General features: G+C 46.4%; 1 protein-coding gene across 2 annotated transcripts in view; it reads left to right on the plus strand.

The window, feature by feature from the left end:
- Nucleotides 1–4,142: 4,142 nt before the first annotated feature.
- The window catches only part of ATCAY (ATCAY kinesin light chain interacting caytaxin), a 336,717-nt gene continuing 313,586 nt past the window's right edge, over nt 4,143–27,273 (plus strand). For both annotated transcript variants that reach the window (XM_077253872.1, XM_077253882.1), the window contains exons 1-2: nt 4,143–4,476; nt 5,350–5,479. In XM_077253872.1, coding sequence (XP_077109987.1) covers nt 5,397–5,479 — 83 coding nt within the window. In that variant the 5' untranslated portion in view covers nt 4,143–4,476; nt 5,350–5,396. The remainder of the gene's footprint in view (nt 4,477–5,349; nt 5,480–27,273) is intronic.

Genomic DNA, 27,273 nt, shown 5'->3' on the forward strand with positions numbered 1-27,273 from the left:
CTAGGCCCGGTCCGTGGCCCTGTCCGTCAGTGGGGGACGTCCGGTGTAATAGGTGGTGGTAATGGTAGCGATGGAGCGGTGCGGTTGTGGGGTGTAAGTCGCGGTAAATAACGAGGACACCAGGTTGCAGTCTCTTTACCTCTTTACTGGAGATCTCTGAGTCCTCAGTCCAGAACACGGTTCACCAGGCTACGCAAGTCCGGCCGGTCCAATGGCACCTCCAGAGTTCTCCTCTCAGGTGGAAATCTGTGCCTTCCTTCTAGCGCTATGTGTTGTAGTCCTTCCCTGCTGTGCTCACGGAAAGTAACCCCACAACGGTTGTGTCTGTTTCTTAAGTTCCCTCACAACTCGATTTGATGTTCCTCTGTAATCCACCCCTTCCCTGTATTCAGGTTGGAATGGCACCCGTTTGTCAGGTAGGCCTGGAGTTCTTCCGGGACCCTAGAGTCGCCCCTCTCCCGCAATTGCCCCCCAAGACTTCATAGGTGATATGTGGTAGACAGCCCGCCTGAGACCGACTGTCCTGCCGCTGTTTGGAGTATGGCTTGAAGCTGTATTCTAATCCACTCCCTCGGCGTTCCGGCCACCGGTATTGCGCCTCAGCAGGGTGCTGCCTCTTTCAACAAAACCCCTGCTGGTATTCTCCTTCTGCTTGATCTCGTTTCTCACTCAGCACAATCTATCTCGCTTCTAGTCCTTTCTTGAGTCCCGCCGCTTCCAGGAGCCTGCGCGGACCCGTTACGTTCTTTCAATGCCAAGCCTCTGCCAGGATCCCACCCCTGGCAGAGACCCTACAGTCTCTCCCTTCACAACACCCCCTGCCACAGGGTGTTGCTCCGTTCAATCCCGTCAGCGTTCTCTCTAACTTCCTGCCTGACCCCCAGTTTACCCACTATGGTGGGGAGTGGCCTAATGAATAGCACCCTTAGCTCCCCCCGGAGGCCCAGCTGTGAAACATATTGGTGTCTGTGATACCTGATTGGAGGAACTCCTTCGGTGCCATCGAACGTACCATGGCTCCCCTTAGCGGCGAAGCCACAGCACTGCAACGACCAGGACTCTGGGGCGCTGCATATCTATGGGGGGTCCACGATGCATATATAGGGGAGCCAGGATGCATATATATGGGGGGGCCAGGATCGATATATGGGGGTTAGGACAAGAGAACAGGATGCATATATATGGGGGGCCAAAATGGATATATGTGGGGGGCCAGTAGGATATATGGGGGGCAGGACAATGATGTATATACGGGGGAGCTAGGATGGATATATATGGTGGAGCCAGGATGCATATATATGAGGATCCAGGATGGATATGTGGTAGAGCCAAGATGCATATATATATATATATATATATATGGGGGAGCCAGGATGGATATACATGGGGGGCCAGGATCGTTATATATGGGGGAACCAGAATAGTTATTTATGGGGGAGCCAGGATGCATATATATGGGGGGCCAGGATAGCTATATAGGGGAGCCAGGATGCATATATAAGTGGGATCAGGATGGATATATAGGGGGAGCCAGGATGTATTTATGGGGGGGAGGCCCGGACAATGGACCAGGATGGATATATGGTGGTCCAGGAGAGATATATGGGGGTGGGTGGGCAGGACAAGGGACATATGTGGGCCAGTATGGATAGCTGGGGGGCAGGATGGATATCTGGGGGCCAGGCTGCACAAGGGACATAGAGGGGCAGGCTGGGGCATATTATAAAATAAAGGGGGCCAGGCTGGGCGAGATTATTAAATAAAGGAGGCCAGGATGAGCGACTTAATTACTGTTTGGGGGCCAGAATGAAGAACATGCTATATTAGTTTATGGTGACAATGGGGAACATAATTTCTTTAGGGTTCAATTAGGGACATTAATACTACAGTAATATATTTTACTTTTAAGGAAACTGTTTTCCATGGAGGGAAGAAAATGGAGGTCCTGTTACTGTGCAGAGCGGCACTACGTCGCTTTTTTTCTTCATCTGACGTAGTGTAAAAGTCAGGGAAAAAGTGGGGAAAGTGCTCTGGAAGTGATCAGCTATTGATGACCATGTATTATTTTTTGCCGAGATGAGTCCTAGCTGGAAGAAGTGATGGAGAAGAAGAAGGACTTCAACCAGAGACGTCACCCGTGAGTCAGTGTATTACATGTACATGCACACTATACACTATATGCTGTATACAGAGCTACTGTATATAATGTCACTGGTGATTACTGTACTACCTGTACACTATATACAAAGCTCCTGTGTATAATGTAACTGGTGATCATTGTATTACCTGTACACTGACGCTATACACAGAGCTTCTGTGTATAATGTCACTGGTGATTACTGTGTTACCTGTACACTGACACTATATACAAAGCTCCTGTGTATAGTGTCACTGGTGATCACTGTATTACCTGTACACTGACACTATATACAGAGCTCATGTGTATAATGTCACTGGTGATCTCTGTATTACCTGTTCACTGACACTATATGCAGAGCTCCTGTGTATAATGTCACTGGTGATCCCTGTATTACCTGTACAATGACACTATATACAGAGCTCCTGTGTATAATGTCACTGGTAATCACTGTATTACCTGTACACTGACACTATATACAGAGCTCCTGTGTATAGTGTCACTGGTGATCACTGTATTACCTGTACACTGACAGTATATACAGAACACCTGTGTATAATGTCACTGGTGATCCCTATATTACATGTACACTGACAGTATATACAGAGCTCTTGTGTATAATGTCACTGGTGGTAATATCAGTGTTGTTAGTATTGTGGTTTGTATTCATGATCAGTATTGTAGTATTCAATCACTGTGTGATGGTAATATGTGGTCTGGTCACGGTGTGGTGGTATTTATCCCCTATGTGTGGTATTATTCAGTCACAATGTGGTGGTAATTTGTGGTCTAGTCACGGTATGGCGGTATTTATCCCTTATATGTGGTATTATTCAGTCACTATGTGGTGGAATATGTAGTCTAGCTATGCTGTGGCAGTATTTCTCCTTGCATGTGGTATATTATCTTTGTAATATGTGGTGTTATTCCATCACTATGTGATCTGCTCATGGTGCAGTGGTATTTCTTCCTGTATGTGGTGGTATTGGTCTTGGTATAGTGGATTGTGTTGTGTATGGTGGTCATCTGTTGTCTCTGATATTAATTAGGAGAAGATTCTTCATTTCCATTAGAGAGTAGATACTTGGATCACAGTGGGGGAGATGCACTTACAGGGGTTCTCCTGTGAAAAAAAGTAATCACCTCTCCACGGGATTAGTGATAACGTATTGATTGGTGGTGGTGGTGGGGGGGTTCTGACTGCTGGGACCCAGTTGGAAGAATGTGGAACTTTTATCCCCATAAGTTTGGAGCGGTATATCTGACTTGACCACTAATTCATTCATTCCCTCAGTGGCTGCTCTTGTGCTTTACTGGAAGCCCTGAAAGAGAACGAATGGCATTGATGTTGTATGTGGTAATTCCTGAAGAAGGGGCCATAAGAGCCTTGAAACGCGTTGAATAAACCACTGTTTTAACTCTACTGTCAACTGGAACTTCATCATTATTGCGGCAGCGCAGATTTAATCCACATATCCCAGAGTATACTGAGTTAAAACATTAGTATTTTTGTTTCTAAATGATTATGAACTTGTTTTCTTTGCATTATTTGAGGTCTGAAAGCACTGTTTTGTTTTTAATTTTCACCATTTCTCCTTTTCAGAAAAAAATACAAGAATTGCTTGGAAATTCGGAAACATATTGTCAGAAGTTTATAGAATAAATGAACAATTTACATTTTTCTCAAAAATAAATCTATAAAGAAAAAAAACAGACAAACTGAACATTTTGCAGTGGTCTCTTAATTTTTGCCAGAGCTGTATATAGTTAGCAGTTTCATGCTGTGCAATAGGTCACCGTCTACACCGCACTTTATTCACTGGCCACCACTAACTTCAGAGCTAGTCTATCAGAAACGCTAAAAGCTTGCCTCTTCTCCATCTGCCTGAGGCGATTTCTCCTTTGCTTGGATGCTGCCAGGCTCTATCCAATCAAGACTAGCCTTCCCCAGAAAAGGGAGGGTGGTAGCTAATGGAGCATCAATCCCCTGCTCCTCCGCCCTCCTGTCTCCTCCATTGCACATTCACAATAGCTGGTACATCAGTTGCTAAGGCTGTGTCAGCTGTGAGCTGAGGATGCACAGCTCTGCACATATATTCTACACGCATGTCCACTCTGCTGGCGACTAATTCTTACAGCACATCCCAAAGATGAGGGATTGCAGCATCCTCGACCACATTGTAGTACACAGAACAAGGGCCATATTCTCCAGGATTTAAATAAACCATTTCAGAGATGTTCTCCTGCCAGATGAGGGCTGAGCTGGAAGACATTTTTGCGTAGCCATTTTGCATGATTATTTACTTTGCAATCAACTAAATCTTCCTCTGGGAAGACAGGTAGGTTTTTGATAATATGAATGCTTCATCTCGATCTATAATCTGATTTTGCAGTAGAGACACATTCATCTTTGTATGAGTGGGTTTTTCAGTACAGGATGTTGTAGATGAAGTTACATTTAGTAAATCTGCCATGTAAAATATGTAATATATGCTAATGTATATATCATTCAGTGTCTAGTACAATATCAGAGTTGTAGACCATTACAGTATGCTCAGAAAAGGATGAGGGCAAAAACAAGTCTAGCATATGTATAGGGATCATGGTGATAGAGGGCCTTTGTTCATTTGGTTGTTTCACTGGGCCTCCAGGTTGAGACCCAAAGTCACTTAGCAATCAAGGAAAAATGCATCCTTAAAGTTATCTTGGCCTATTTATTTTGGAAAAAGATGATGTAGAGGTGACCTAGTACCTGTGTATAAATATATGAAGGAACAGTACAGAGATAATATATTTCTACCAAGGACCATAATCATAACAAGATGGCATCTAAATGTATGGATGAAAGAAGTTTCCACCAATATCTCACACAGACTGGGATTTTTTTTACTGTGAAATTAATGGAGGTCATGTCGAATTCATGAGGCCTGGATTTCCTTTTTTGAAAGTAGTAATATTACAACTTCTATGTATTAGTTCACTGGCAATAAGCCATTGGTCCATAGACTTTGTCTACACCAGATGAGAAGTCTGGAGGTTCTCTTTCTCAATATTATAGAGCACATTATAAATAACTGCCTCTTATGGCTTTTGCCTTCCTCTGGATCAACATGATAGGGTAATGGAGGATAATAAGTTGACGGACTATTTTTTCTGCATTTACTAATTCACTTATGACAAATTACATTGTACCTATTTAAACCTTTATTTAGGGTTCTAAACTTAAATTCCTACAATATCTGCTGAGCGGCATAAAGTAATGGGGACAACAGAGGCCACATTGCGTATGGAAAATGTTGATGTAGAAGTAAAAGAAGAATGGCAGGATGAAGACTTTCCAAAGTAAGTTCTTTTACATGTAACCTGCTAAATGCAGTGATATCATGGAAGGGAAATGGATTATTAACATTCTCAACAAAATATGAACTCGGAATAATCTAAAAACTGAAAGATTAGCTTAAAAGCAAGCTGGACTAAGCACATTTAGTTTGCATACTTCCTAATAAATTTAACATACCGCATTTTTCAGATTATAAGACGCACTTTTGTTCCCCCAAATTTTGGGGGAAAGTGGGGGGTGCATCCTATAATCCGAATCTGTATGCTGTGCTGTAGAGGATGGGGGGCGGCTCTGGAGTGGTGTCAGGGGGCTGGAGTGGGCTGGCTTAGGGCTGCAGAGACAATGGGAGGTCACAAGCTCCCGCTCATTAGCCTCATGTAATATTCACTGCACCCACTGTACTGTGCCTGCACTCACTCCCCTCCAATCATGGATATGGCCCCCTCCGGTCACTCTATATGCCCTCTGCTGGCACAAACATGGGCCCCCCGGTCATGTGCATGCCAGCAGCACAGGGGGCCATATAGTGACCGGGGGGCCATGTGCCTGCCAGCAGCACGGGGGCGCATATAGTGACCGGGGGGCCATCTGACTGCCAGCAGCACAAGGGGGCATATAGTGAGCAGGGGGCCATGTGCATGCCAGCAGCACAGGGGGCATATAGTGTCCGGGAGGGCCATGTGCCTGCCAGCAGCACAGGGGGCATATAGTGACCGGGGAGGCCATATGCCTGCCAGCAGCACAGGGGGGCATATAGTGACTGGGGGGCCATGTGCCTGCCAGCAGCACAGGGGGGCATATAGTGACCGGGGGGCCATATGCCTGCCAGCAGCAAAGGGGGGCATATAGTGACCAGTGGGCATTGTACCTGTCAGCAGCACAGAGGGCATATAGTGACCGGGGGGGCCATCTGACTGCCAGAAACACAGGGGGCATATAGTGAACGGGGAGCCATGTGCCTGCCAGCAGCACAGGGGGCATATAGTGAACGGGGGGCCATGTGCCTGCAAGCCGCACAGGGGGACATATAGTGACTGGAGGCCATGTGCCTGCCAGCAGCACAGGGGCATATAGTGACCGGGGGGCCATGTGCCTGCCAGCAGCACAGGGGGCATATAGTGACCGGGGGACCATGTGCCTGCCAGCAGCACAGGGGGCATATAGTGACTGGTGGGCCATGTGCCTGCCTGCAGCACCGGGGGGCATATAGTGACCGGGGAGGCCATATGCCTGCCAGCAGCACAGGGTGCATATAGTGACCGGGGGGCCATGTGCCTGCCGGCAGCACAGGGGGGCATATAGTGACTGGGGAAGCCATATGCCTGCCAGCAGCACAGGGGGGCAATATAGTGACCGGAGGGCCATGTGCCTGCCAGCAGCCCAGGGGGCCATGTGCCTGCCAGCATCACAGGGGGGCCATGTGCCAGCAACACAAGGGGGCCATGTGCCAGCACAAGGATGGGGGTTATATAGATACCAGGATGAGGGACATATATATAGTTTGTAAGACGGACACTGGCATTATAAGGCCGGGGTCACACATGCGAGTTTTACGGACGTAAGAGCGCAGAAACTACGTCCGTAAAACTCGCATTACATACGGCACAATTATTCTCAATGGGGCTGCTCCTATTAGCCGTATATTACGGTTCAGTATTATACGGCTTTCTACGGCCGTACAAAATCGCAGCATGCTGCGTTTGTCAGCGTATTGCGCAAATAATACGCCAATGAAAGTCTATGGGGGTGAGAAAAATACGGATTCCACACGGACCTGCAGTGTGACTTGCGAGAAATACGCAGCGGTGTTAGTGAAAAGTCGGTAATTCAATTGCCGGCTTTTTCCTTCTCCTTCACAAACCCGACATGATATGAGACATGGTTTACATACAGTAAACCATCTCATATCCCCATTTTTTTTGCATATTCCACACTACTAATGTTAGTAGTGTGTATGTGCAAAATTTGTGCACTGTAGCTGCTAAAATAAAGGGTTAAATGGCGGAAAAAATTGGCGTGGGCTCCCGCGCAATTTTCTCCGCCAGAGTGGTAAAGCCAGTGACTGAGGGCAGATATTAATAGCCAGGAGAGGGTCCATGGTTATTGGCCCCCCGTGGCTAAAAACATCTGCCCCCAGCCACCCCAGATAAGGCACATGTGGAAGAAGGTGGGATATGGGGTAATGAAGGGTTAATGCCACCTTGCTATTGTAAGGTGACATTAAGCCAGATTAATAATGGAGAGGCGTCAATTATGACACCTATCCATTATTAATCCAATTGTTGGAAAGGGTTAAAAAACACACACACACATTATTAAAAAGGATTTTAATGAAATAAACACAGCGGTTGTTGTAATAATTTATTGTTCTCGCAATCCATTTGCAAACCCTCGCTTGGCAAAATAATAAACGCACAAGATACATACCTTCTGATGTCAGATCACGTCCCACGATGTAATCCATCTGAAGGGGTTAACTAATATTACAGGCAGGAGCCCTGCTAAATGCAGCGGTGCTCGTGTCTGTAATCCCCCGGCGAATGAATGAAATGTAGGTCATTGACCTACATTTCCTTCAGTCGCTGTGATGCGCCCCCTGGTGGATGTCCTCATATGACCTGGAGCGTGGGAAAAAGTTCCCAGGCTGCAGTTCATGAGAACATCCACCAGAGGGCGCCTCACCGCGACTCAATGTAAGTACAGATCCAGCTTTCCTTTCAGCACCCGGGGATTACAGGCACGAGCGAGTGGTTTATCGCAGCTCGTGCATGTAATATTAGTTAACCCCTTCAGATGGATTACTTCGTGGGACGTGATCTGACATCAGAAGGTATGTATCTTGTGCGTTTATTATTTTGCCAAGCGAGGGCCTGGAAATGGATTGCGAGAACAATAAATTATTACAACAACCGCTGTGTTTATTTCATTAAAATCCTTTTTAATAATGTGTGTGTGTGTTTTTTAACCCTTTCCAACAATTGGATTAATAATGGATAGGTGTCATAATTGATGCCTCTCCATTATTAATCTGGCTTAATGTCACCTTACAATAGCAAGGTGGCATTAACCCTTCATTACCCCATATCCCACCACTACAGGGAGTGGGAAGAGAGTGGCCAAGTGCCAGAATAGGCGCATCTTCCAGATGTGCCTTTTCTGGGGTGGCTGGGGGCAGATGTTTTTAGCCACGGGGGGGCCAATAACCCTGGACCCTCTCTAGGCTATTAATATCTGCCCTCAGTCACTGGCTTTACCACTCTGGCGGAGAAAATTGCGCGGGAGCCCACGCCAATTTTTTCCACCATTTAACCCTTTATTTCAGCAGCTACAGCGCTGAAATTTTGCACATACACACTACTAACATTAGTAGTGTGGAATATGCAAAAAAAAAGGGGATATGAGATGGTTTACTGTATGTAATCATGTCTCATATCCTGTCGGGTTTGTGCAGGAGAAATGAAAAGCCGGCAATTGAATTACCGGCTGTTCACAGATATCGCGCTGAATGAAATCTAAATACAGAATATATATATATGTGTCTCAATGACATATATATATATATATATATATATATATATATATATATATATATATATATACTGTATATATGTTTTCCCTAACATTTGAGCACATAAATCCATTAGATGTCGGTTTTGCAAGCCTGCGCGAAAATCTCGCAGTACGGATGCCATACGGATTACATACGGAGGATGCCATGCGCAAAATACGCTGACACACCCTGACTACGGATCAATATTTTGGGAACATTTCTCCGTATTACGGCCGTAGTATGGACGTATAATACGTGGCGTATTGTCTTACGCCAAGTGTGACTCCAGCCTAAGACAGACCCCCACATAACATAAAAAATTATTTTTTTCTCTTTTTCTTCACCAAATTTGGGGGTGCGTCTTATAATCAGGTGCGTCTTATAAAGCGAAAAATATGGTATACAGTACAAACTCCAAACTATTCCAACTATGAGCTGCCATAGATTTCCAGTACAACGTATGGTCATGGCATTGCCACTTTTTAGAATAGTGGCTAAAAGAGTACAAAATAAAGAAAAGTAGCAATTTTTTTGCCCCAAAATGTATGTAATTACAGTGCACATTCCTTGATTTAAGTGCTCCCAACATGTGGTAAGTACACATCTATTATCACTCACGGGATTGGAAACGTTAAGAATGTCAGAGTAGCTGTGATACCCAAGATCTCCTCTCATGGCTTGAAATAGTGTAGGATCCACCATATATCCAAAACCATGCCATGAGCCTGTTCAGTGCTGAACTGTTTTAATAAACTGTATCAACCCAAGACGAGGAGATGATTTTGTGTAAAAGGATATTTGTTTTACAATATTTGATTCCTGCACCCTCACTGTTTCTCCTGATGGCAGAGGTCAGGGGGCAGTCTGTTGGATAGGAGAGGTAAACAGATCCTGATGAATTATCCTGCTCAAAATTCTCAGGTCTGTGGCCATTTTGCTATGCCTTATTAAACAGGACCTTTACCGGATTTTTTAATTTAAATTGAGTATCTCCTCCAATTGCTGCCGCTTAGCTATTTCTGGAAAAGTTTTTCTTTTTCTTCTGTGTCTCTCTATTCCAAAATTATGTCTACTGGTAATAAAGAAGCAAACTCAACCCCCTGGGAATATACCACAGAAACTCTGTCACAGAGGAGAAAACACAAATGCCAACATGGACATTCTGTGGAATATGCCCACTTTGTTCAAGGGGCAATCTGTTTCTTTATTACCATGGGGCATAACTTTGGAATGGAGGAACATCCATTTCTTAATTAGTCAATAGAAATTAGAGGAAGTTTTCAGTTTTAATTACAAAATTTAGTGAAAGGTTCTCTTTAATTCCTTCCAAACAAGTACATTTTCCATATTTACTTTTTTCATTTCCTCCCCTCTTGATCTAAGAGTCATAACATTTTTATTTATCCAACCACATATCTGGATGAAGGCTTTTTTTTTTATATATCAATCGCAGCAATTAGAAGGCTGGGAAAAGGTCCTTTCCGATTGACGTCATTGCGAGGGCCCAATCATTGCTAAGGCAACCCAAGATCATTGCCAAGGCAACCCAACCCATCATGATGACCTCTGGGTTAGCCAGCTACGGCAAGTCCATTAGACTATTCCAGGTACATGGTCTTTAAGGCTTCTGTAAGAGCAGCACTAACAGGTATAATGCATTGTAGTGCTGGTGCATTGCAATGCATTATACCAGCAATCAGAGTAAAAAAAAGTTAAAGTCCCATAGAGGGATTAAGTAAAGAAGTAAAAAAAAATTGTAAAGATATTTTTCAAAAAGTCTCAAATAAAAAAACAAGCAAACAAAAAGTATACCAATAAAAACACACACCGTATTTTGCATATTATAAGACCCACCTGACCATAAGATGCACCCCAAATTTTGGGGAGGAAAATAGGAAAACTTTTTTTGAGCAAAATGGTGGTGCATTTTAGAGTCCGCTTTTACGGTAGCTTTCTGGGGGGCTGCCTGCTGCGGATTTGGGAGTGGGATCACAGGAGGCAGGGTGGCTGCTGCGGGAAACTTGTGGCGGCGGCAGGTCTGGTGTGATGCTGTGGGTCCTGTGCTGGGAGGAGGGGGTGTTTGGCAGTGTGAGGCTTCTGCGGTTTCAAGGCTTTCACAAAATGTCTAGAGTCCCTGTGCTTCCCATCCTTTTCAATGCAGTAGACTTCTGGAAAATAGCCGAAGGAGGTGGCGTGTGCGCATATGGAGATGAAACCTGCAATGGAAGATACCCTATAAAGAGGCAGATGGAGATGGAGTGCCCCCACGTAAGGGCAATGGGGTACTCGGTACCGGGTCCTTCTGTTCGGGGAATGTAACGTGGCCCGACCCGGTCCGTGGCCCTTTGAGGGACGTCCAATAAAAGGGAAAGTTTGAATAATGTTCGTGATGCCACCTGTGGTATTCGGTCAAGTTGACCGACGCTGCTTAGGGGTCCTCTGGGGTGATGTTATGGCAGCAAGATGGTATACCTTCCCACAGGTGAAGTGTATCCCCAGGGCTTCCCAGAGTGTAGGTGATGGATTGTGGATGATATGAGGCGCAGTGAATAATGAGGACACCAGGTTGCAGTCTCTTTACCTTTACTGAAGGCTTCAGCATCCACAGTCCAGGGTACAGACCACAGGGTAGGCAGAGACCAGCCGGTCTGAAGGCAAATCCAGAGTCCCCTTATCCAGGTGGAAATCAGTAGCCTTCCTCTAGCGCCTGTGTGTTGTAGTACCTCCCTGCTGAGCTTCTCGGTAAGGTCCTCACAACTTTTGTAGATGGAATGTCTCTTTCTCTCTGTCCCCCAGATGGTATGGATAGGACAAACCCGTATGACTGGTGGCCTGAGGCTTTTTACAGGGACCCTATGACGCCCCAGCCCCCACAAGTTGCCACCGTGCCTCCTGGGTATATGGTCGGGCAGCCAACGTGGAATTGACTGTCCTGCCGGTCTCTGAAGCAAGGCTTTGAGATGATTGCTCCCTCGGTGTTCCGGCTACTGGATTCTGCGCCTCAGAAGGAGGCAGCCTTTTGCAGGGCAGAACTCCCTCTGGATTCCTCTCCTCGTGCTATGACTTCGTTTCTCACCTGCTACAATACAATTCTCTTAAGCAGGGGTGTCAAACTGCATTCCTCGAGGGCCTCAAACCATGCGTGTGTTCAAGATTTCCTTCTCATTGCACAAGGTGCTGGAATCATTCTGTGCAGGTGATTAAATGATCACCTGTGCAATACAGGGAAATCCTGAAAACATGACCTGTTTGCAGCCCTTGAGGAATGCAGTTTGACACCCCTGCTCTTAAGTGTCCTTCCTTAGGATGCTGCCGCACATGGGGCAGGCGCAGCTCCGTGGCTCTCTGTCTAGGCCTCTGACAGGATCCCACCCCTGACAGGGACCTGTCTGCAGCTCTGTGATGTTCCTCCTTCCCCTCTGGCTGCCTGACAGGAACTGCCTGGGTGAAGCCCAGTCAGCGTCTGTCTCCCAGGGTGCTGCCTGGGTGAAGCCCAGTCAGCGTCTGTCTCCCAGGGTGCTGCCTGGGTGAAGCCCAGTCAGCGTCTGTCTAACGTTCTATCCAAACCACCAGTTTTACCTAGTTGTGAGGAGTGCCCTAATAGATAGGAGCATAGCTCCCCCTGGTGGCCTGGAGTGTGAAGTGTGGTGTATGGTTTGTGATACCTGGTAAAGAGATCTCCTTTATTGCCTTCAGACGTAATATCACTCCTCCTGGTGGAAGAATAATATTACTGCAACGACCAGGACTCTGGGGCGCTGCAGAGACACCGTGGACTTTGTCTCTCCTATGATTTGGTGATGTCCATCTTTTTAAGTGTGTCTAAAAGCGAGGTCCTTCACCACAGTTTTGTGCACCTCTGAACAGAAGGACATTGCTGAACAGAGTCCAGAGTAACACTGCTTCCTCATCATAGTGATTGGATTTGTCGATGGATCATCTGAATGACGTCAATTGGAGAGTTAAATGGAAACCCAGATGTAAGGGCTCCCAGATGTAAACTCTCAGCGTAGAGTACAGGATAAATGTGATCCAAAATGTAACATAAAATGTTCCAAATAAAAGCTTCAACTCAATCCACAAAAAAACAAGTTCCCAGTCAGGGAATTAATTAATTAATTAATTAATTAATTAATATTAATGGATCGCTGGATAGGAGGTTTTGTGGGTTATGATCCGCGCTGCCAGCTCATCCAAAACAGACAAAATGTACAATTGAACATTGGTTTATTCTACGCATTTCGGAGTGCAAATGACTCCTTCTTCAGGAAAATACCTGCGCGGATCATAACCCACAAATCCTCCTATTCAGCAATCTAGCTGCGGTCGGTTGTCAACCGGAGGATCTATGGCAGCCGGCACTATATGCTTAGGAATTTTTTACATCAGGTGAGCAGTTACATTACTGGCAAATCTTCTCTTAAATTGTGAGATAAGCAGGGGCGTAACTGTAGCGGTTGCAGCGGTCGCAGCTGCGACCGGGCCCGGACTGCTTAGGGGCCCGTCCGTCCAGCAATAGTGAAGGAGAAGGACCCAACCATTACAGCAGGGAGGCATCACCGCAGGTCCTCCAGTTACATGGGGGAATATGGATTTAATGCGGTCACGTGATCCAACCTTGTGACTGGAGAGTGGTGTGTCCACAGGTCTTTCAGCCACACCAAAAGGAAAGACTGGTCAAAGGCAGCTGGTGCTGCTTGAGTGAGTGGCTGAGTGCCTAAACCTAAAAAGCTGCAATCTGTTGCTGCGTCCTCCTCCTCCTGCTGCCGAAGGGTCCCTTAAGCCTCAGATCTGCATTTGTCCTCCTGTCATTAGCAGCCGCTCGTGTGACCTGTCTGCCCTGTTGTCAAGTCTCCCCTGTCCCCTTTCTCACCATGTGTTCCCCATCTACCCTGTCCTCATAATCCATGTGCCCCCTTCTTCCTTGCTCCCAAGGCTCCCCCGTTTTCCCCTGTCCCCTTGCAGCTCCGTCTCCCCGTGTGTTCCTATCTACTCTGCCCTAGGAGTCCCCTTATTTCCTCTTGTGCCTGTCTCCCTTGCCCCCTTGTGCCCTTCTCCCCTTCCTCCTAGTCCCCATGTGTCCCCTTGTGCCTGTCGCCCTTGTCCCCTTGTGCTTGTGTCCCTTGTCCCTGTGTGTCCCGTTGTGTCAGTCTCCCTTGCCCACTGTTCCCTGTGTGTCCCCTTGTGCCTGTCTCCCTTGCCCGCTAGCTCCCTTGTGTCAGTCTCCCTTGCCCACTAGTCCCCTTGTGTCAGTCTCCCTTGCCCACTAGTACCTGTGCCCCCTTGTGTCAGTCTCCCTTGTCCCCTTGTGTCAGTCTCCCTTGCCCACTAGTCCCCTTGTGTCAATCTCCATTGCCCACTAGTCCCTGTGTGTCCTCTATTCAGTCTCCCTGGCCCACTAGTCCCCGTGTGTCCCCTTGTGTCAGTCTTCCTTGCCCACTAGTCCCCGTGTGTCCCTTTGTCAGTCTCCCAGGCCTACTGATCCCCCTGTGTCCCCTTGTGTTAGTCTCCCTTGTCCCCTTGTGTCAGTCTCCCTTGTCCCCTTGTGTCAGTCTCCCTTGCCCACTAGTCCCCTTGTGCCCTTCTCCCGCCTCCTAGCCTGCATGTGTCCCCTTGTGCCTGTCTTCCTTGCTCCCTAGCCCCCCTGTGTCACCATTGTGCCTGTCTCCCCTAGCCCCCTTGTGTCCTCCCCTGCCCCATAGTCACCATTTGCCCGTGTCTTTCTCACTGCACCTATATGGAGGGGCTGCATTATACTATTAGGGGGGCTGCATTATATTCTATGGGGGTTACATTATATTGTATGGTGGGGCTGCATTATACTTTTGTGGGGTGGCTGCATTATACTATATATGGGCTGCATTATACTGTATCGAGGACTATGGAGAATACATTATACTATATGAAGAACTATGGGGTGCATTATACTATGAGAAGTGAATTGTACGACATGGATGACGATGGCGGTGCATTATACTATATGGAGCACTATGAGGAGTATATTATACTATATAGAGGACTGAGCAGTGTATTTTAATATATGGAGGACTATGAGGGGTGCATTATACTATATAGAGCACTATGAGCAGAGTATTATACTATATGGAGGACTGAGGAGTGTATTATACTATATGGAGGACTGAGCAGTGTATTACACTATATGGAGCACTATGAGGAGTGTATTTTAATATATGGAGGACTATGAGGAGTGTATTATACTATATGGAGGACTGAGGAGTGTATAATACTACATGGAGGACTATGAGGAGTGTATTATACTATTGTACTATATGGAGGACTATGGAGAGTGTATTATACTATATGGATGACTATGGAGAGTGTATTATACTATATGGATGACTATGAACTGTGCAGTATGTTATATAGAGGACTATGGGGGTGCATTATATTATAAGGAGTACTATGGGGGTGCATTATAATTCTTATATGGATCCCCATGACTTCTGTGTAAGCCCCTGATGAGTATAATGGTTTATTTTCTTTTATAAATTACATAACAATGGCAGTACGGGGGACAGATATATATCAGGATGGGGCACCGGATAGTTACGCCACTGAGATCACACTATACAACTTAATAGTTGTGCGAAATGAATAGGGAAAATCTGAATTTGGGTGGAAAATATTTTTGCATGGTTGGGGGAGGGGGGCCCCATTTGAAAGTTCGCATCGGGGCCCATAACTCTAGTTACGCCACTGGAGATAAGACACTATCTGCACTTTTTCTTTCCTACAAGGTATATTACAATCTGTTAATGGAAATATAGGAAAACAAATCCAGCAAATTCTGCACTCCCAAATCCAAATTACCCCCTCCCTTCTGATCCCCAGTGTGCCTAAGTCACATTTATCGTCCACATGTTTGGTATTTCTGTAGGGATGATAGCCCGCCTAATATACAGGGTCCATGTCTCCAGAAGCATGAGCTGAACACAATGTATGGGCATTACAGTGTATAGGCACTAAAATTTATGGACACTTCAATATACTTTTCACTACAACATACTGGGCACTGCAATGTATGGACACTACAATGGCAGATTTGCAATTTTCACTCGGCAACATCCACTACAGCTTGTTTCTGAGAAACACCCATGGAGTTAAAATCGTCACCACATCTCTAAATTCCCAGATTGGTGTAATTTCCTAAATTCGGTCAAATGAGGGGGGATTCTGCTCTTCTGGCACATAGGGACTCTATATATGGAGTCCGCCAACTATTCTAGGAAAATCTGCGTTCCAGGAGGCAAATAGTGCTCCGTCCCTCCTGAGTCTCGCCGTATGTCTATGCAGTAATGTACAGCCACATATGGGGTATTGTCACATTCAGCAGAAATTGTGTGACACATTTTTCTGCCAGTTTTACTATTTTTTCTCTGTGTGAAAATGTAAAATCTGGGACTAAAACAAAATTTTTTGTGGTAAAAATGTAGCTATTTTTTCTTCACTCCCCAATGGTATAACATTCTGTGACCAACCTGTGGTGTCAATATGATCACTGCACCCTAGATGAATTAATTGAGAGATGTAGTTTGTAAAATGGGGTCACTGATGGGGAATTCTGCTGTTCTGGCACCTCAGGGGTTCTGCCAATGCCATATGGCACCCTCGAACCAGTGCTGCAAAATCTGCACTGTATTATGGCGCTCCTTGCCTTCTATGCTTTCTAATGTGCATGAAAAGTAGTTCCCGATTACATGTAGGGTATTGGTACATTCAGCAGAAATTGCACAACAAACTGTGAGTTACATTTTTTCCTATTAGCCCTTTTAACAAAAAATTAAAACAACATTTTAGCGGTAAAAATTTAATTATTCTTTCTTCACCACCCAGTAGTATAAAATTATGTGACAAAATGGAAATACGGCACTCCCTGTCAGAAGTAGGTGCCCGGATAGGATCCCAATCCGTAATACTACAGTAGTAAGAAAAATCCAGCACTCTGAGGTGAGTATGGTGAAAAATCATGAGACTCATTACAGTGGTCCAAATAGATACTGTGTTTCATACGTGACATTTTGATCAATGGAGACCTTTCTCAAACATACACTGTATGGACAATCAAACAACATTCATAAGAAATATTGTACAAAATAACAAAGAGAATGAATAAATAAATAATTAACTCTGAAATAATGTTCCGGTGATAGTCACTCATCTAAGAGGATATAATTGTAACAGGGTTTGTCTCATGATACAAATATAACAATGAGGTGCAGTGTAATTTGTCCATGGTAGAAAGCAGGCAATACATCTAACGGGTAAGTCACTGTTACAGAGCTGCCAGGCCCACATGATTCCCCCCTAAAAGGGAAACACAGATAAATTTGAATCAACAGTAGGCAGCAGTAGCATAGCTACCAGGGGGACAGAGTGGGCAGTCGACCCGGTCCCCAAGTTCTGAGGGGCCCACCCGGAGCTACGCCACTGTAACTCTATGGGCATGCACAGCACGCCCATACAGTTACATTCTGCGGCAGAGCAGGTAGACTCGTTCTCCCTCCACTGCCACTTGTCTGCTATGGGGCCCCTGAGCATGAGGGGGCCCCGATGCTAGCCGTGGGCCCCCCTCTGTCATCGCAAGCTCAACTGTATTAGCTGGATGCCGATACAGCTGACCGAATTGATGAGAGTGGGAGCGCCATGCTCCCTTTCCCATCATCCCCCTCTCAGGGCCTGATGCCCCTGACTCAGACACTGACAGGGGTTGTGATGACGTCACTACTTGGTGCCCGCTGTCTGGAGACAAGGGGGCACTCGGAGCAGCGGAGGAAGCAGGAGGGAGGTTAGTATTGGATTTATTTTTTATGGGGTTGCATTAAACCATAGAGTCTGCCTATGGGCGGGCTGCATTATACTATAGAGTCTGCCTATGGGGATGCATTATATTATATAGAGTCTGCCTATGGGGTGCATTATATTACATAGAGTCTACCTATGGGGGGTACATTATACTATAGTGTCTGCCTATGGAGTGCTGCATTATATTAAAGAGTGTGCATATAGGTAGTGCATTATACTATAGAGTCTGCCTATGAGGATTGCAATATAATACAGAGTCTGCCTATGGGGAACGCATTGTACTATAGAGTCTGCCTATGGGGCACTGCATTATACTATATAGAGTCTGCCTATAGGAAGTGTATTATACAATGTAGAGTCTACCTATGGGGAGTGCATTATACTGTAGAGTCTTCCTATGGAGGGTGCATTACACAATATAGAGTCTGCCTATGGGGGGCTGCATTATACAGTATAGAATCTACCTATGGAGGATGCATTATACAATATAGAGTCTGTCTCTGGGGAGTGCATTATATTATAGAGTCTGTCTATGGGGGTACATTATACTATAGAGTTTGTTTATAGGGATGCATTATACTATAGAGTCTGCCTATGGGGGATGCATTACACAATATAGAGTCTGCCTATGGGGGGCTGCATTATACTAAATTGAGTCGCGCAGCAGCTGGACCTGGAGGACCGACTGAATGGAGCAGGAGGCAGAGCTTGTATCAGAGACAGAGTATGTGTCTATGTGCAGCTAGCAGGAATAGCTTCTGAGTTCAGCAAGCAGGATTTGCTTCTGAGTGCTGCCGGATTTGCTTCTAAGTGCAGCAAGCGGGATTTGTACTTGGAGTACAGCAGATAGGATTTGTACTTGAAGTACAGCAGGTAGGATTTGTACTAGGAGTACAGCAGGCAGGATTTGTATTTAGAGTGTAACAAGCAGGACCTGCACTGGTATGTGACCTTACACAATATAGACTGAAATAGAAATGTTACCCAAGCACCTCCCCAGTGGAGAGGAAGCAATATATACACACTGCCTCAAAACCATTGGCTGGGGAGGAAAATAGCAAGTGCACGCGCTGGCACTTTAAGAGAGCAGGAGCGCGTGCGCATGCCCTTAGAACATAGCCAGAGGACCAGCTGGAAGTGCTGCTGGGAGCATGTTGTAAAAAGACATAAATCCATGTGACACATTCATTCCTGCACTGAGAGTGTCAAATGTCATCATCAGCTTATATTCCTATACTCTTCTGTCTCTCTTAGATTTGAAGTTACCTTTTAATATAAGTAATTTCATGTCCATAATGTTATGAAAGGGGAGACAAAAATGTATTGCCACAGGTAGATCCATTCTTTTTTCTCTTACTGCATGGCGATAAGAGTTCATCCTTGTTCTCAGTTTCTGCCCTGTCTCTCCTACATACAGACCACCAGTTGGACATTTAGTACATATAATTAAGTACACCACATTAGATGTGATGCAGCTGAAAGTACCTGGTATCTTGTAGGAATTAATGTGTCGCATGAATTTATGTCCTTTTACATTAACTAAGGAATTTGCTCCTCAGACCATGTGGGGTCATCATAACAGAACCAGACCCCAATCAGAGGACAAAAATAATTCCTTATCTATGAACTCCTCCAATATTTATGGACATAACTGTTTATCACTCACACAATGACAATTCTGCTTCACGTCACCTGTCTTTTCTATGGCATTTTTCTGTGCTGTGTTGTGCATAAATATGTGATTCTTCAGAATTTCTTTTAGTCTATGCCTGATGATGAGACCTGAGTAGTCTCAAAAGCTTTCAATTTGTTACCATCTTTTCAGTTAGCCATTAAAATATATCAACCACTGAGGACTCTCAATTCTACAAATTTTTCTATCCACTGCCTAACGCGGTACCAAGATATATATCTTTCCTGTACCATAGTCTGCGAGTCATTCTTGTTTTTTTTTAGCAAACTCTATGCGGGCTTTCATATGTCTTGCACTGAGGAGAGGCTTCCGTCGGGTCACTCTGCCATAAAGGCCTGACTGGTGGAGGGCTGCAGTGATAGTTAACTTTGTGAAACTTTCTCCCATCTCCCTACCACATCTCTGGAGCTCAGCCACAGTGATCTTGGGGTTGTTCTTTACTTCTCTCATCAAGGCTCTTCTCCCACAATTGCTCAGTTTGGCTGGACGGCCAGGTCTAGGAAGACTTTCGGTGGTCCCAAACTTCTTCCATTTAAGGATTATGGAGGACACTGTGCTCTTAGGTACCTTGAGTACTGCAGAAATTCTGTTGAAACCTTGGCCAAATCTGTGCCTTGTCGCAGTTCTTTCTCTGAGCTCCTTGGCCAGTTCCTTTGACCTCATGATTCTCATTTGGTCTGACATGCACTGTGTGCTGTGAGGTCTTATATAGACAGGTGTGTGCCTTTCCAAATCAAGTCCTATCAGTTTAGTTAAACAAAGCTGGACTCAATGAAGGAGAAGAACCATCTCTAAGAGAATCACAAGGAAATGGACAGCGTGTGACTTAAATATGAGTGTCTGAGCAAAGGGTCTGAATACTTATGACTAGGGTTGAGCGAAACAGATCGGACAAATTAAAAAATCGCCGACTTTCAGCAAATTCGGGTTTCATGAAACCCAACCCGATCCTAGTGTGGGATCGGCCATGAGATCGCCGATCTGCGCGCAAAAGTTTGCGTTTCATATGACGCTTTCAGCGCCATTTTTCAGTCAATGAAGGAGGACGCAGAGTGTGGGCAGCGTGATGACATAGGTCTCGGTCCCCACCATCTTAGGGAAGGGCATGACAGTGATTGGCTTGCTTTCTGCGGCGTCACAGGGGCTATAAAGGGGCGTGCACGCCGACCGCCATCTTACTTCTGCCGATCTTAGCATAGGGAGAGGTTGCTGCAGCTTCATCAGAAGAAGGGATATAGTTAGGGAGGGAAGATAAACCCCCAAACTGCTTGTGCTGTAGCGATTTCCACTGTCCAACACCACCTTTTTTTGCAGGGACAGTGGAAGCTATATTTTTGTGCATCAGCTCTGTAGCTTATTAGGCTGCCTTATAAGGCTCCCTGATAGCTGCATTGCTGTTTGCACGCTGCTGTGCAAACCAACTGCTTTTTTAAAAGCAAAAATCATGTTGCTCCTTTCTGCACAGTTATCTTGTTTATTTGTCCACACTTTTGTGTGCAGCAGTCCTTTTTATTGCTGCCATACTTGTCCTGAGATCATTGTAGGGAGATTGAAATTGTACTACAGTCCTTGTATTGTTTCATATATCTTCCAGCCACTTTCTGCCACTTACATTGTGTTGCTTTATACACTGGGCCTGAGTTTTGGTTCAGTCTTCCCCAAAAAAAAGTGAGATTCAAATTCTCACAAAGTGGATATACTCCAGTCCTGTTAGTTTGTCGTATGTCAGCCAGCCACTTTCTGCCACATAGATTGCGTTGTTATATACACTGGGCCTGAGTTTTGGTTCAGTCTCCCCAAAAAAAAGGGAGATTTAAATTCTCAACAAGTTTATATACACCTTCTACCTTGTTTTACAGTACCATATAACGGTTGTTATTTTGGTTAGATTTTCCAAAAAATAAGGAAGTCTGGTGGAAGAGCCCGTGGGCAGTGGTTGCCAGCTGGTACTGATGGTGGTGGTGGTGGTGGTGCATCTGGTGGTAGTGGCAAAAGCACAATAGCACCTAAGGCTGGAGGTGTTGAGCCAGCGTCATCGTCTGGCTACACAAGGCCTCGAAGGCTCCATTATCTGGGAGTAGGAAAACAGCTTTTAAAGCCGGAGCAGCAGGAAAAAGTTTTGGCTTTCCTTGCTGACTCAGCCTCTAGCTCTTTTGCCTCCTCTTCAGAAAGTTCCAAATATAAAAGCAGCGAGTCATCAGTGGATGTTCCCGGTCAGGGACAAGACGTTTCCTTGTGTCCTTCACCCAAACCAAAAGTCAAGGATGCGTCAGGTGACACTACAGGTTACTCCATGGAGCTCTTTACACATACCGTGCCTGGGTTAGAAAGGGAAATTGTTAACTGCCCATTACAAGATGAATCGGACATGGAGTGCACTGGTGCACAGCCACAGCCAGATTTTTATGCTGTTCCATTGACTCAGATCACTACATTGCCCTCGCAGTGTGCTGAGCCAGAATCTGACCCTGATGAGACTATGGTGTCCCATCCCAAACACTATAGCACCTTACACGGTGACACAGAGGAAGGTGCACATGACATTGAAGAGGAGGTGATAGATGACCCAGTTGTTGACCCAGATTGGCAGCCATTGGGGGAAGAGGGTGCCGCTGCCAGTAGCTCAGAAGCGGAGGAGGATGATCCGCAGCAGCCATCTACATCGCAACAGCTGTCATCTGGCAGGCCCATATCAGGCCAAAAACATTTGTCAAAAACAAAAACAGTTTTAGGACAGCGTGGCCATCCGGTGAAAGTAGTACAGCGTGCAATGCCTGAAAAGGTAGGAAGAGTGTAGTGTGGCAATTTTTTAACCAAGATCCGAATGATCAGTCAAAAGTTATCTGTAAGTGCAGCGCCCCAGAGTCCTGGTCGTTGCAGTACTGTGGCTCCGCCGCTAAGGGGGGCTATGGTACGTCTGATGGCACTGAAGGAGTTCATCTGACCAGGTATCACAGACACCAATACATTTCACAGTCTGGCCTCCAGGGAGAGCTAAGGGTACTATTCATTAGGCCACTCCTCACAGTCTGGTAAAACTGGGGGTTAGGCAGGAAGTTAGGGAGAACGCTGACTGGGTTGGAACCAGGCAACACCTTGTGGCAGAGGGTGTTGTAGGGGAAGATTCGGTAGGGTCCCTGTCAGGGGTGGGATCCTGACAGAGGCCTGGCAATTAGAGAGAAAGCTACGGGACCGCGCCTGCACTACATAGCGGCGGTGCCCTAAGAAAGGACAAGAAGCGAAGTTTATTGTGCTGAGTGAGAAACGAGATCAACGCAACAGGGAGAAATACCAGTAGGAGTCGTGCTGTTAGACCGAGGCAACATCCTACTGAGGCGTAACTAACCGGTGGCCGGAACGCCGAGGAAGTACAGAGCTCTAAGCATTACTTCAAACCAACGGCAGGACAGAGAGCTATAGGCTGGCTGTCTCACCTACATCACCTACGCAGACATAGGGGGCAACTTGTGGAGAGGGGCAACTCTAGGGTCCCAGAAGAGCTCCGAGCTATCCCGTCATACGGGTGCGTCCTACCATAAGATCTGGGGGACGAGATTCAGAAGAACATCAGAATCGAGTTGTTGTGAGGGAACACGAGAAACAGACACAACAGTTGTGGGGTACTATCCCGTAAGCACAGCAGGGGAGGACCACAACACATAAGCGCTAGAAGGAAGGCACAGATTTCCACCTGCAAAGGGAACTCTGGAGGTGCCATCGGACCGGCCGGACTTGCACAGCCCGGTTAACCGTATTCCGGACTGAGGATCCAGAAGCCTTCAGTAAAGAGGTAAAGAGACTGCAACCTGGTGTCCTCGTTATTTACTGCACCGCACCACTACCATCACTACCACCATCCACCTCTTTCACTGTGCGCCCCTCGGCAGGGTCACGGACCGGGTCTAGCCACCGTGACAACCCCAGAGCAGAGACTCAGAGGCTCGGTACCGGGTACCCCTCAGCCCTGCGGCAGTGGGGGCGCTGCATAAGCAATGCTCAAGACCTTTAGCAGAGGGAAGAATCTTCAAAATTTAAATGCAATGTGCATGCTTAGACATTTAACCAGCATGCACTTGCAAGCATGGACTAACTACAAAACGTCCCGTACCGTTGGTGCACCTGCTCAGAATGAAGGTAGTCAGCAACGCTACATTGCTTCCCTCACTGTAAGCCCACCGGTTAGGACACCACCAGCAGCAAATGTAAAGGTATCGTCGCAAGGCCAAAGCAGTCAGGGAATCACAAGGTTATTGGTAGGAAACACTGTATGTAGGCCAACATCAAGAATACCATCATCAACCCTCTCTCAATCCGCCATGTCCACCACCACCACTGCTAGTTCCACCATATGCAGCTCTCCAGTCCAGCTCACCCTATAAGAGACTCTCGTTAGGAAAAGAAAGTACTCATCCTCTCATCCGCGTACACAGGGTTTGAACGCCCACATTGCTATACTAATCTCGTTAGAGATTATGCCCTACCGGTTGGTTGAAAGCAAAGCTTTCAAAGACTTGATGGCCTACGCAGTACCACGCTATGACCTACCCAGTCGGCACTTCTTTGCGAGAAAAGCCATCCCAGCCCTCCACCAGCATGTCAAAGACCGCCTTGTCCATGCACTGAGTCAATCAGTCAGTGGAAAGGTGCACCTCACAACAGATGCATGGACCAGTAGGCATGGCCAGGGACGTTACGTGTCCATCACGGCGCATTGGGTTAATGTGGTGGATGCAGGGTCCAAAGGGGACAGCCATAGTGGGACAGTTCTGCCTAGCCCACGGTCTAGGAAACAGTTGGCTGTAGGCGTTCGCCACCCCTCCTCTTCCTCCTCCTCCAGAAGCGAAAGCTCGTCCACAGAGCGCAGTCGCATGACCACTCCATCTGCAGCTGCCAGTGTTGCACATGAGGAGTCCTATTATCGAACAGCTAGTGGTAAGCGTCAGCAGGCCGTGTTACAAATGAAGTGTTTGGGTGACAACAGACACACGCGGAAGTACTGGCCGAGTGCTTGCAGCAACAAACTCAGTCATGGCTGGGCAGTGTACATCTTGAGGCAGGCAAGGTAGTCAGTGATAACGGAAGGAATTTTATGGCTGCCATAGCCCTTTCTGAACTGAAACACATACCTTGCCTGGCTCACACCTTGAACCTGGTGGTGCAGTGCTTCCTCAAAAGTTATCCGGAGTTACCAGCCCTGCTCCTGAAGGTGCGAAGACTTTGCTCGCACATCCGCCGGTCGCCCGTACACTCCAGCCGTATGCTGAACCATCAGCGATCGCTGAATCTTCCCCAGCACCACCTAGTAATCGACATTGCAACAAGTTGGAACTCCACACTGCACATGGTTCAGAGGCTGTGCGAACAGAGGCGTGCCATAATTAATTTGTGGGAGGATACACATACACGCGCAGGCACTTGGATGGCAGACATGGAGTTGTCTGGTGTGCAGTGGTCGAAGCTACAAGACCTCTGTCAAGTCCTTCAGTGTTTTGGAGAATGCACACGGCTGGTAAGTGCAGATGACGCCATCATAAGCATGAGCAGGGGTGAACCTAGCCTTTCTGCTGCCTGAGGCGAACTGCAAAACGTCGCTCCCCCCCCCATGTAGTAAAATCAGTACAAATAAATCTGGTTTACTCTTTACTCGCCTAACCTGACGCACATCTAAAATATATTACTATTTAAAATTGTGTGTATTTGAAACATCGATCTTTACACTTGTTACATTTCTGATTAAGTAGTAATGCAAGTTGCATGTTGTCGCTTGTCGTCGCAGCTTGTCGCATGTTGCATGTTGTTGCATGGTGTATGGTGCATGTGCACACAGTGTAGATAGACGAGTCTGGCTCTGCTACATCTGGATGCCTGACGTGACATCTAGATGTAGCAGAGCCGGTAGATGATCGCCAGAGATAACTCTCCAGCGATCACCTACACTGCAGCGTTCTCACAATCAGCTGATCAGCTGTTTGCGAGAACCAGACTAGTGACCGGAGATAAGTCCCGGTCACGTGTACGGCAGTTCTCACAATAAGTTATTGCAAGAACTGCAGTGGACGCGGGACAGGTGAGCCGGCAGACATGCGTAGTAAGCTGCATTTACGCAGTTTCTACGCATGTGACTAATCATTAGATGCGATTTTATCGCATCTAATGATAGTCTATGGTACATTTACGGCGCGGCGACAGAGCGTCACCGCATTGTAAACATACATGCTGCGTTCTGAAAAGACGCGCCGCATGTCCGTTTACGTGGGTCTGCCGCCTGCGTGTTTTACCGCATAGTGGAGACAGGATTTCATGAAATCCCCTCCACTATGCTGCAACATGTGGACTTTGCGTGTTTTACGCTGCGGCTCTAACGCAGCGTCAAACACGCAGTGTTTCCTGAACGTGGAAAACATACCCTAATGCTTGCAGTCTGTGGGCACTTAAGGGTTAACAATAGGAAGCATTTACTTTCTTTTCCCATCCACCCTGTCCTGTGCTTGTCTGCACCATTTCTCCAGACAGTGCTCACAAACAGTCCACAGCTACTTCTCTCCTTCCACATGAGACACAGACAGTCTGACAAGCTGCAGGCACGAGCACCAGAAAGGAAAAAAAAACTCGGCTCATTCACGCTGCAGAGCCGACTCCTTTGATTCACAGCAGCAGGGAGCCGGCTCTATCAGCTCGTTCATGGAACGACACTCACTAGCATGTGGGGGGAGGGGGTGGGGAATAATGTTTTTTATAGTTACTACTAGGCTGCCTGCCGCCGATAACTGCTACAAGCACAGCAGCCAGCAGGTCAGGAGACAGGGCACCGCTTCTGACTGCACCTCAGCCCGGCCAGGTGGTAACAGTGAGTCACCTCACCTGCCGCTGGGCACTCCGCACCGCACATTACCTTGTTTCAGTTGTTTGTGACACTGCACTGTCAGCAAGTGACAGAAAGCGCAGGGATTGCATTTGCAGGGAGAGTCGGCACCACCTGTTCTAACTTCTGACTGCCGCTCTGCCGCCCCCTGTCTTTAGGAATACTCTGCCGCTTGAGGCAAAGTATTCAACTCGCCTCATGATAGCAGCGTCGGTGAGCATGAGCATCCCACTAATGCGTCTGCTGATGCAAAGTTTGACGCACATTAAGGAGCAGGCGTCTGCAGCCGAGGAGGAGGGAAGCCTTGATGACAGTCATGTGACATAAATTCCCCTTAAAAAGTCTTAAATCTTTATTTGAATGTATTATATAAAAATACCACTTCCCAGTGTTAAACAGAAAAAAGGAAAATTGTTAAAAAAATGACTCAGAAAAAGAAAAACTGCTCCTAGGTGCACCTGACCTATTAATTGACCCTTCACTCTCCTGCTCTTGAAGGATATCATGCCCTTGTGGGCCTTTTACAGGAGAATGAGAGGGGGAGAGGGGAAGGACCCTTTACATCTTTGAGAAGGAGGAGCAAGAGAATGCCACCCATGAATGATCTTACTAGTGTGGACATTTTTGTCAAACTTGTTGAGGCAGATCTATGTAAGATCTCTAATAGCCATCGATATGGGGATCAAAATCTATCATCAAATGAGTCCACTGCCCTTAAGAGGCTGGAGAAAAATACTAATTTGATTTTTAAAGCATCTGACAAGGGTGGAAACCTTGTTATTTTGGATCATCCTAAATATCTTCAGATGTGTAATGCACTTCTTAATGACCATCAGACCTATGAAATCTTATCGGGGGATCCCACAAA

The sequence above is a fragment of the Ranitomeya variabilis genome, chromosome 1 (assembly GCF_051348905.1).
Source record: "Ranitomeya variabilis isolate aRanVar5 chromosome 1, aRanVar5.hap1, whole genome shotgun sequence".
In the NCBI taxonomy this organism is placed as follows: Eukaryota; Metazoa; Chordata; class Amphibia; order Anura; family Dendrobatidae; genus Ranitomeya; species Ranitomeya variabilis.